The 12,202-nt window shown below is 44.1% G+C and overlaps 1 protein-coding gene across 2 annotated transcripts in view; it reads right to left on the bottom strand.

Annotated features, from left to right (window-relative positions):
* SCAF4 (SR-related CTD associated factor 4) overlaps window positions 1-9,522 on the bottom strand; it is a 56,342-nt gene extending 46,820 nt beyond the window's left edge. For both annotated transcript variants that reach the window (XM_082840237.1, XM_082840238.1), the window contains exon 1: window positions 9,234-9,522. In XM_082840237.1, coding sequence (XP_082696363.1) covers window positions 9,234-9,263 — 30 coding nt within the window. In that variant the 5' untranslated portion in view covers window positions 9,264-9,522. The remainder of the gene's footprint in view (window positions 1-9,233) is intronic.
* Between the last annotated feature and the right edge of the window lie 2,680 nt (window positions 9,523-12,202).

Raw genomic sequence — 12,202 nt, 5'->3', positions numbered from 1 at the left:
TGACAAATATGCAGAAGTTAAGGCTTAAAAAGAAACTGGAATATTATTATTCATTACTGTGACAGAGCAGGATGTAGATAAAATTTTCTACTTTTATCAAAAAAGTATTAATGAAATTTAAAAATATTAATCAATTAATTCTCTCTGTTGTAATATTTATTTGTAACCGGCATGAAGTTCAAATTTCTTTCCTGGCCAATTTCATGATTATTTCTGAGAACAGTTTTGTTGTAGAAGATGAATGTGTTAAAAGAAAAAAAAGAAGAAAGAAAAAGAAGAAAGTTCTGCTCTGGATGCCAAATATGCTAGGTACACTACTGCTCTACGATCTCTTCCAAGTGACCCACATGGATTTACACCAAAAGTCACAAATTATCCAAACACCAATTATAACTTTCAAGGGGTACTTGGATGACCCTCTACTTTTCACTGAGCCCTGCTATCTCCCAACCGCCCCCCAATCTAAACCTTGGCTTCTAATTCTTTTTTTTTTTAAACATCTTTATTGGAGTATAACTGCTTTACAGTGGTGTGTTAGTTTCTGCTTTATAACAAAGTGAATCAGCTATACATATATCCCCATATCTCCACCTTCTTGCGTCTCCCCCCTCCCACCCTCCCTACCCCACCCCTCTAGGTGGTCACAAAGCACCGAGCTGATCTCCCTGTGCTATGCGGCTGATTCCCACTAGCTATCTATTTTACATTTGGTAGTGTATATATGTCCTTGCCACTCTCTCACTTCGTCCCAGCTTACCCTTCCCCCTCCCCGCGTCCTCAAGTCCATTCTCTACGTCTGCATCTTTATTCCTGTCCTGCCCCTAGGTTCTTCATAACCTTTTTTTTTTTTTTTAGATTCCATATATATGTGTTAGCAGACGGTATTTATTTTTCTCTTTCTGACTTACTTCACTCTATGACAGACTCTAGGTCCATCCACCTCACTACAAATAACTCAATTTTATTTCTTTTTACGGCTGAGAAATATTCCATTGTATATATGTGCCACATCTTTATCCATTCATCTGTCGACGGACACTTAGGTTGCTTCCATGTCCTGGCTACTGTAAATAGAGCTGCAATGAACATTGTGGTACATGACTTTTTTTTTTTTTTTGCCGTATGCGGGCCTCTCACTGTTGTGGCCTCTCCCGTTGTGGAGCACAGGCTCCGGATGCACAGGCTCAGCGGCCATGGCTCATGGGCCCAGCCGCTCCGCGGCATGTGGGATCTTCCCGGACCGGGGCACGAACCCGTGTCCCCTGCATCGGCAGGCGGACTCTCAACCACTGCGCCACCGGGGAAGCCCACATGACTCTTTTTGAATTATGGTTTTCTCAGGGTATATGCCCAGTAGTGGGACTGCCGGGTCATACAGTAGTTCTATTTTTAGTTTTTTAAGGAACCTCCATACTGTTCTCCATAGTGGCTTGGCTTCTAATTCTTAACTCCAGAGTTTCACTGGATTTCTTGTTGAATTCACTACTAACCTGTACAATGCTTCATCAGTATTATCAAAGTTTCTATGTATTTATCCATGAATTCACAAGCACCAATAAAGAGCTCTAACTATAACACAATAAAAAGTAATCGACAAACCATGCAAATATTGAAAAGGATCAAGGTGACTGGAGCATAATAACTTACAATACTGTTTGAGCAATCTTCTAGTTCTCAAAAAAAAAATCATGACAGTACATTTTAATTACACTTACTATTAACACAGAAATGTAGACATGTCTCTTCAAGACTAAGCTCTCAACAGATCTTAGTAAGGCCTAATACAAATTTAACTATTACCAACTCTACCAAACTTCAACTGTTAATAGCTAAGCTGCTTATCCTATATACTACCTGATAACATAACGTAACTTGTTTTAGGCTTATTATTAAATCTGCATGCTGTTGCTCTGAAGTATGCTAAAAAAAAAAAAAGATTCCACATATTATCTCAACAAATATCAATAACACTAAAAGTTCATCATTTATGTTAACAACTTTTTTCCTATCATGTTATCAAGGTGTATCTGAAATGAGTTTTAAATGCAGGCAGACATCTATAGAAAAGTAACCTGTCATACAACTCAATATTAAAAAAACCAAACCAAAAATGGGCAGAAGACTTAAATAGACATTTTTTCAAAGACACACAGATGGCTAACAGGCACATGAAAAGATGCTCAACATCGCTAATTACTAGAGAAATGCAGATCAAAATGACAATGAGGTATCACCTCACATGGGTCAGAACGGCCATCATCAAAGTCTACAAATAAATGCTGGAGAGGGTACGGGGGAAAAGGGAACTCTCCTACACTGTTCGTGGGAATATAAATTGGTGCAGCCACTATGGAAAACAGTATGGAAGTTCCCTAAAAAACTAAATTAGAACTACCACAGGATTCAGCAATTCTACTCCTGGGTATATATCCAGAAAAAACAAAAATTCTAATTCGAAAAGATACATGCACCCCAGCGTTCGATACCAGCACTACTCACAATAGCCAAGACGCGGAAGCAACTTAAGTGCCCATCAACAGGTGCACGGATAAAGAAAATGTGGTATATATACACAGCTGAATATTACTCAGCCATAAAAATTGAAATATTACCATTTGCAGCAACGTGGATGAAACTAGAGAATGTTTAGTGAAATAAGTCAGAGAAAGACAAGTACTATATGATATCACTTATATACGGAATCTAAAAAATAATGCAATGAATCTATGTACAAAACAGAAACAGACTCCCAGACACAGAAAACAAGCTTATGGTTACCAAAAAGGAGGGGGGGCGTATGGGATTAACAGATACAAATTACTATATATAAAATAGATAAGCAACAAGGATTTACTGTATAGCACAGAGATACCCAATATTCTGTAATAATATAATAACATATAATGGAATATAATCTGCAAAAAAAAAACAGAATCTATGCTGCACACCTGAAACTAACACAATATTGTTAACCGACTATGCCTCAAAAAAAAAAGTTTCCTGTAATGATTAAGTGAATTATATTCACTTGGGCTCCATGTCAGAGGACAGCAACCTACAATTTGTACCTGGTAAACAAAAAAACACTCCCACAAAAACATACACATACAGGGACTTCCCTGGTGGCGCAGTGGTTAAGATTCTGCCTGCTAATGCAGGGGACACGGGTTCAAGGCCTGATGCAGGAAGATGCCACATGCCACAGAGCACCTAAGCACGTGTGCCACAACTACTGAAGCCCGGGTGCCTAGAGCCCGTGCTCCACAACAACAGAAGCCCGTGCACAGCAACAAAGACCAACGCAGCCGAAAACAAAACAAAAAAACTCCCACAAAACAAACAAAACATACACATACAAAAACCAACTACCATTTTGTCAACTTTTTATTAGGTACTTTTATCTCCTGAATTCTGTTTCACAAGATTTACAAGCCAACTTTTCCATTACTCCAATTTTTCTCTGAATCAGTTCCTTATCATATGTCCACACATTTTTCTGAAACAAAATACTAAACAAAATGAGAGACTAGGGAGAGGAATATTTTCAACAAGAACATCAGTGATAAATCCTGCTACAGAAAGCTCTGAAGAGCCAGCTTTATTCCACTCACCATAAAGCCAGACCTCTACTGTTGTCAGAGATAAGCAATCCTCTGAGTCAAGAAAGAGCAGAGGAACAAAACTATAACTTTTAGTATCCCAACTCCTGTGATTAACAGCGTGACATTGTCAAATGAGTCAAGAGAAACCTCCAATTTTACTTCTGTTGCCCTGGTCCTCTACATCTCTTCCACACAGTAAGAACCGTGTTTCAAATCTTTGTCCACTTCTTTAGATAGACCTCTCAAAGAAGAAAGGAATGGTCAAAAAGCAACCAGACTGACATTACAGGTTAAAAAAAAAATGCTTTACAATACTCATCATATGACCTAAATTCTAGAAGACAATCATGCCTAGTAATCAATAGGTAAAATATACAATAGTTCATACAGAACAATTTCCAGTGGGAATAAGAAGAGTGGCAGGCTCCCCAATGAGATGTGGAGCTCAATTCTTCCTTCAGAGTAACATGATTCAAGACTGTCAGCCCAAGTGAATAAGAGCAGCAAAATCAATTCATGTATTAAAATTACTCATAAAGTTTAATTTGTCTGATTTTAAAGATAAACAAATATAAAAGCACTCATATTTTCTTCCTGTACTTCAAAGTAGCATTATATGCATACCACACCTCGATACAGTAGTTCTCACAAAGTAACTCCAGGATCCTGGGGGCTGTGGGGAGCGGTGTGGGGAAGAGGGTGTCTGAGTTCCTTTCAGTGGTCTGTGAGGTAAAAACTGTTTTCATATCAATACTAAGACATTTCTTGCCCTTTTCATTCATTTTCTCACAAGTATACAGCAGTTTTCCAGAGGCTACCTGATGCAAGAGACTGAATGAAAAAGTATATACAAGAATTCAAGTTTTATTAAACGTAAGTTTAAATGAGATTTGCAAAAATAAAAAACCATGTCACTCTTCTAATTTTTTTTGTTTTGGAAATGTTATTTTTCATTAGAAATGTTATTTATGTTAACATGCAATAGGTACATTTTTTTTAATAAATGTGTTTCTCAGCTTAAATTTCTGATATGGTAAATATCAAGATATAACCCACAGATACAAAAGCTCTCTGTGGTCCTTAACTTTTAAGAGTTTAAAGGAGCCAAACTCCAAAGTTTGAGAACAGCTGTCCTAGAGAAACTCTTCCACAAAGAGACATGATTGAGAAAGTTCATTGCAGTGTTTGTCAGTAACAAATGAGAAACAAATGTTCATCAACTGGGGAACCAGATAAATAAAATACGGTCTATTCAAATAATAGCATACTACACAGCAGATAGAAAGAACTAAATCTTAATATACAGTATTAATAATGTTTAAGCAAAAAAGCATTGCGGAATATGTACAATATACTACTCATGTATACCAAAATATAGAATATTGTTTAAGGACCAGAGATTGATATTATACTAAATTCATTACTTGATTGCTTCTGACTGGGGGGGCGGGGATAGAGGAGATGGGAGGAAAGAAGGACTTTATAATACTTTATTTTAAAATTAAAAACACATAAATAACAACTGTCGATTCTTGTTATATTCTCTGCACGTTTTTTGTACTTTAAACATCTTAAAATCACAGATGTTGCCCCCCCCCCAAAAAAAAAGTGAGGGAGAGGGAAGAGTTCTTCTTTTGGATTTAGCGAAGACTGATTAAAGGCTAAAAATGCAATCTACAGATTTAAAAAATCCTATCTATAACCTTTATCCATTCAACAAACTTATGAACTACCAAACCCTTCTTATTAAGGAGTGTATATAAACATAATAGAACACAATTAAGTATCACTGATTTTTTTTTACTCATCTTTCCATCTTTTACAACACTTAACACAGTGTCTTGTCATAAAAGTCCTGTCAAAATGCCTTTAATAACCTTGGCTTTTTTTTATCTTCCTTCCTCTCTTATCACAGATATACTGACCTCTTTTACCTGTGCATCAGATCTGTTCCCTTCCTCTCATCCACAATTTTGCTCTAAGTTAACCAATCCCTCTGGCTGCTTTAAACTATGCTTTTTTTTTTTTTTTTTGCACATTCCGTCCCTCAACATGCTTTAACTTCTATGCCCATCTAATAGAGACCAGGGCTTGAACACCACTTACTTAGGTTAAGACTTTATATATACACACTATATAAACATACCAAAGGGCTAGCACCAGTGCCTACTACACTGTTAATTATTCTTCCTTCCCTTCATCCTTGAAGCAACTTTTCCCTGGGAATACCTCCAACCAAACTTCTAAAACAACAAAAACAAACAAAAAACCCCAACTACTTTACATTTGCTACCTCTTATTTCCTTATCTCTCCTATCACCATTCAACTTTAAACTACAGATTCCATTACCCTCAAAGAATTTTGTGGCCTTTTTCTTACTTAAGTCTTAACCTGTGACCACTCCCCTGGTATTATATAAAATATTATCTTCAGGCAGCAATTAAGAGGGGACCATCTGTATTCAAATCTCAGCTCTGCCATTAACTAGTAGTATGCCCTTGAGAGATTTATTATTCAACTTCTTTGAAAATCAGTTTTCTCACCTATAAATGGACATCTACGCAAGGCTGTAGGAGTATTAACTTAGATATGTATATATAAAGTGACTGACATGCTATATAGATGCTTATTAAATATTAATTCCTTTGTCTCCCCCTCTCAATTTTCTCTAGGGCACATCTGAGAGTGACTCCCTGATGTCTCCCTCTAACTCTTGCTTCCAAGTTTGAGTCCTACGTGACCAACTGCTTGCCAAAAATTTCTACACGACTGTTCCACTCAAACTCAAGCTGTTCAAAATCGAGCATATTTTCCCATCCACTAAATATACTTTTGATGACTGCTTGTCATGTTAACAGCATCCCCCCTCTCCCAGCACTCAGAATGTGGGGGCAAAAGGTGCTTCTAAACCTACCAGATGTCAAGTCCATGGATTCTTCTGGTCCACATCCTTCCCCTCCTCTCCACTCCCTCTACAGACGTGCCAAGTTCAGATTCTACTTGCTTCTCCTACCTCAGTCCCCAACCCGCCAAATTTCTCCAAACCTCTGCCTTCTCCAATATATACTACAAATCAAGCAGTATTTTGATTATCACTCCACTACTTAAAACCTTCAATTTATCCACGACCTGGAAAAAAAAAATGGAATTCAAACACATCAGAGATGTAAAACTTGTCAGACCCAAAATTATTGATACCTTAATGATTCTTAGTTTCCAGTACTCTCAGGAGTCAAACTACTGTTCCTTATTTCTCACCACTGTAGCCTCTGCATTACTTTTCCAACACCTTCGGAAATCCTGAGACTGATACTATCCTCTCCGCCCAAGTCTAATCCCCCACGGCCATCCCACAGTACTCTACAAGGGCCCCAAAGGAAGCCATTCTATCCCATATTAAAGCTACTTGCCTAAGTTTTGTGTCCTCTATTAGTTTAGGCTCCTATGGGACAGAGGTCCTCAGTAGTAGTGCCATCGTATTAAGGACACAGCTTTACAGCTAAGCAGGTTTGCAAAATGAAGATTTGGGAGATCTGAAGTTACAGATTTGAACTAATCAATAACATTTCATGAATGGGGGGAATTAACTGAGAAGCACTACAATCAGGCAGGCACAAGGAGATGGATTTTAAAGTCAGACTATTTTCTCCAGAAAAAAGTGTTTTGGGAATAAAGTCTGGCAGAAGAGAGTTGGAATTGGTAACATACACCTAACATAATGCAATTTGCAGTGATAAAGACTAGAAATGGAAATAGAAATTATTTAAAGAGGAAAATGATCAATGATAAGAAAATTCTCATTTTGTACATTTAAAAAGGTTAAAATACCATTTTCCTTTTTCAAGGAGTATCATTCCTAATTTTGGTTTTCAAAGTAAAAACTACTGATGACATTTTTCCAGAATTAACATAAGACACTTTGCTTAATAATGTGCTTAATGTGAACTTCCATAATGTCTCAATCAGAATTAAATACTTCTGATCTTAAGAATACACTAAAAACCCTCCTCTTTGTTCGTTAAAACCATTCAAAAAGTTTTTATCTTGAGAAAGAAATGTACTTATCTTCTAAAAAATTGTACCATTTGTATAAAGTCTCATTCATTCAACAAGTATTTGCCAACCATGTGCTATGCTGGGGGGGGGGGGGGGGGAGAAAGCAAAGAACAGAAACTCCCTGCCCTCATGAAGCCAACATTCCAGTGTATTTTGCCTTAAGGAAACAAAGTCAACTTCCAACCCTGAAATCTTTGGAGCATTATCACAAATTCTCTAGCCATCAAAAATGAGGAAATACTATTTCATCATTTTGAAAATAATCAATACTGAACTTTACAAGACACTGCCCAACTTCTGCAGTTAAGACATGTTATGTATCCATCAGTTGAAGACAAATCATTTCTAGGATAATTGATAAAGCAATAAACGGTGCTAACTGCAGTGTTAGTGGAGGGTACGATATTATAGCACTGCAAAGTGAAAGTTACTGCACCCTAATTCTGTCACAAGTGAAACTACAAAAATCTCACTGTGAGATGCACCAAGTTTTTAACGCTGTCCCAAGACATCTAGCACTACACTACTACATCTGACTTCTTCAGTGCTGGGTTTATCTTTAGTACTTGGAAAAGAAAGATAATCCAACTAACACATGACAATTGTTTCCATTCTGTAACTACATTTTAAATCATCAATGATCAAGACCTCTCCCCTCAAATCGATTCTGAAAAATAGAAATGTGTGGACTCTACGCTTCAAAAACAGTACCTGGAATGTTTGGAGATACAACCAGAGAGCTTTAGGGCGGCAGGCAGCTTTGTTCCCGGTTTTGGGAGGTTTTCACATGTAAATGCTCCCAAAGAAGGGAGCCGAGGATTAACTACCGCGAGAAGGGTGCAAGGGTGGGGGACTGGAGGCCAAAGCCGGCATTCTAGCGGTCTAAGGCGGGGCGAATACTCTTCCCTCCCATTCAACTTTTTAGGTGTCACGTTGGGGCCACAGAGCCCATAAGACGGTTGGGTTCACGACTCGGTAAGATAAGGAGCCCCGTTTATTAAGCCCATTTCCCAAGTGTAGGAATCCCGGGGGAGAGGGATGAACACCCTCTCCAACTCCTCCCCGACCCGGGATCAGAGTCCAGCCGCTGTCGCGCCGCGGCCCGAGCAACAGGAGAGCCGAGGCCGCCGCTCCGCCAGCCCTGCGACCAGCAGATGCTCCGGCTCCCCCCGCCCCCTACGCCCGCCCGCGCTTCTTTCTTAGCCCCTTGCGGGCTCCCGGTACCGCGAAGCCAATACGGGGCTGGGAGCAGAGAGCGAGAGCACCCGGACCTGAAAGGGGGCGAAGTTAGAGGCACCGGCGCCGACGCGGGCTGGAGAAGGCCGGAAGGGGGCGAGAGGGGCAGCCCGAGGTCGCCGCCCGGGAGTGGGAGGTGGGGGAGGGGTGTGGGGTCGGCTCCCGCGGCCGCCGCGACCTCCCCGGGCCACAGGCCGCTCCGCGCAGGCCCCGCCGCCCCGGAACCGGGGCAGGAAGAGTCCCCACCCCGACCTAAGCTTTAAACCTCCGGCGGCAGGAGAAACGACGCCCCGACTCCACGGCAGGCCCGGCACCCTCCTGTTCCAAGCACCCCTTACCTCTTGGTTGAAGGCGTTGACGGCGTCCATGTTCGCGCTGCGGCGGCGGCTGCTCCGGGCCCGCCGGTCACATAGACCTCGCGCCGCGGCGGAGCGGGGCCGGGGAACCGGCCGGGCCTGAGGGGCCGGCGGAGGCGATGAGCTGCGGAGCTGGAGGCCGGGCAGGAAGAGGCTGCGGCCGAGGCGGCGGGGCGGGCGGCCGAGGCAGAGGCGGCGGGGTGGCGGGCCCCCTCTCAGTCCCGTTCGGAGGATAAGGAAAAAGAGGCGGCGGCGGCCCTGGGCTCCAACATGTCCGTTTGGTGGTGGCGGCTGCGCTCTGCGTCTCGCTGACACGGCCCCCCGCGCCCTCACGCACTAGCCCACACTGGCCCGACCGGCAAGCGGGCGGGCCTCTCTCTCCTCCTCGCCAGCGGGATGGCGGCAGCTGCCCGAGTCCACGCCGCGCGGGGCACGCTGGGACGGCTTGGGCCTCCCAGCTCTTCCTGTGCCCGGCTCCAGCCCCGCCCCGCCCCGCCCCCGCTGGCCCCGCCCCGCCCCGTCCCGCCCCGCGCGTGCGCGCGCGCCGCCCGCCCAGCCGCTAGCGCGTGACGCTGGGCAACGGAGTGCTTTCCCGCCCGCTGCGGCCGCGGGCCGAGAAGTCGGCTTAGCCCAGAGACTGGGTCACCGAGAGGGGCGCCGGCGAGCGCGGGGTCCCAGGGCCAGGAGTCTGGCACGGAGAGGGCCAGTGCACACGCGCGCCCCTGCCCGACACGGCGCTCCCCGGTGCGTTTTTGTGTGCCATTCTGCCCAGGCAGGCCCTGCACCCGTCAGGGCTGGCGGGCTCGGAGCCACTTGCCCTCCGCTGCCTGGAACAAAGGGCTCAGGATTTGACCTCAGGCCGCTGAGCGTGCATTTGCAGGCTCCCGTGCAGGCTCTGCCGATGCAGTCCTGTGTCTGCCCTAATCGTGAGGGTTAAATCTGCCTGAGCTGAAGCCCCGAGAAGGACATGCAGGCACTGGATATCCACGCAGGCCTAAAGGAACCCCTGTGCAGCCTTGTGCCGCGAGAGGAGTGGATTCGCTAAACACTAATATCGATTCCCCAAACCACGTTGTTTCCTTTTAGGTGGAAAGACTGTTCTGATTAACTTCCCGTGCAACCTACTGCCTGCCGGGCACTGTGCTGGGTTCTGGGAATACGGAAATTAAAAGATACTTTTCTTTCCCACAGGTAGCTCGATTTAGTGGGAGAGGATAGGCAAATGAGCAGGTAATAACTAAAGCATGGTAAGTGTTAGGGCAGAGACTCTGTGGAACAAAGGACAAAGATATTCATCTGACTGGAAGTCCAGGAAAGCTTTTTAGAGGAAGTGGCACCTGAGCTACATCTGGAAGAAGCAGCAAGAGTGGTTGGAGAAGGCACTGTGGCCTAACTGAGCTTGACGAGTACTGTGGCATTACCCAAGGAGGACGAGCTGGAGCTTATGGAGTAAGGAGGAGGACTGAGACCAGGTCCTGAAGAGCCTCTGTGTCCTTCCAAGGAGTTTGGATTTTGTCCCCAAGGCAGTGGGAAGCCATTGAAAGCTTTTAAGAGGAGAGTGGTGTCATGCAATATGCTCTTTCACGACTAATGTGTAGAGTAGCAAGAGTGGGGTCAGGGAAAGAATAGCCCTAGCCCTCAGCCCAGGGGATGCTGAGAGCTTAAGGCAATGGAGTAGAGGAGAGACAAGCTCAGGTACTTAAGAAGGGAAATGGATGGGTTGGGACAGAACAACTATGAGGTTAAGGAAGAGGGAGGTATCAAGGAGGCTCTAGGTATTTGCTTGATGAAGGACATGGGTGGTGGGTTTATAAGTTAGGGAATATATGGGTAGGAAGGAATGGGTTTGAGTGAAGTCACAGTAATGGTTTAACACTTGTAGATCGTTTACCATGTGCCAGGGTCTGACATGCCATTCTGTGTTATTTCGTTTACTTTAATGTGCTTCTGTGTGACGTGGCTATTGGTAATGCCCCTGTTTTATAGTTGAGGAAGTGAGACCCAATTCGGTTAGCTAACATGCCCAAGGCCAGATGATCTCCTTCTGGTGCCTGTGGAGTTTGAGCTGCCCCTGGCGCAAATAAGTGAAGGTGTCTAAGAGGCAGTTGGGTAAACGCGTGTGGAGTCAGGAGAGATGGCTGAGAGGAGGTGGAGGTCTGGGAGTCAGTAGTGCAAAGCATGCTGGGAGGAGCTGAAACTGACAAAGGGACACGAAACTGGAAACTCAGCTATGTGAGGGGTAAGAAGCTAGAGTGAGAACAGGCCGAGAAAGAGCATGGGAGAATCGGTCAGCCTGGTCCGGTGCTGAAGGTAGAAGTCAGCAAGGTAAAGGTTAGGAAGTACCTGCTAGCAATGGGATCTCAGGAGGAACGTTGGCAGGAGTGGAGAGGGCCGAAGCCAAACTGATGTGCCCTCAAGAAGGGAATGCAGGGACTTCCCTGGTGGCGCAGTGGATAAGACTCTGCACTCCCAATGCAGGGAGCCCAGATTCGATCCCTAGTCTGGGAACTAGATCCCACATGCATGCCACAACTAAGAGTTCTCATGCCACAACTAAGGAGCCATGGAGCCACAACTGAGGACCCCCCTTGTCACAATTAAGACCCGGTGTAGGGACTTCCCTGGTGGTGCAGTGGCTAAGAACCCGCCTGCCAATGCAGGGGACACGGGTTTGATCCCTGGTCTGGGAAGATCCCACATGCCACGGAGCAACTGAGCCCGTGCGCCACAACTACTGAAGCCTGCACGCCTAGAGCCCGTGCTCTGCAACAAGAGGAGCCACCTCAATGAGAAGCACACCCACTGCAACAAAGAGTAGCCCCTGTTCTCTGCAACTAGAGAAAGCCCGCGCACAGCAACAAAGAACCAACGCAGCCAAAAATAAATAAATTTTAAAAAAGACCCGGTACAACCAAATAAGTAAATAAATACATTTAAAAAAAAAAAAAAAA

This window comes from Leucopleurus acutus (assembly GCF_964270905.1).
Source record: "Leucopleurus acutus genome assembly, chromosome: 5".
Lineage (NCBI taxonomy): Eukaryota > Metazoa > Chordata > Mammalia > Artiodactyla > Delphinidae > Leucopleurus > Leucopleurus acutus.
This window is presented reverse-complemented; position numbering and strand designations above follow the sequence as displayed.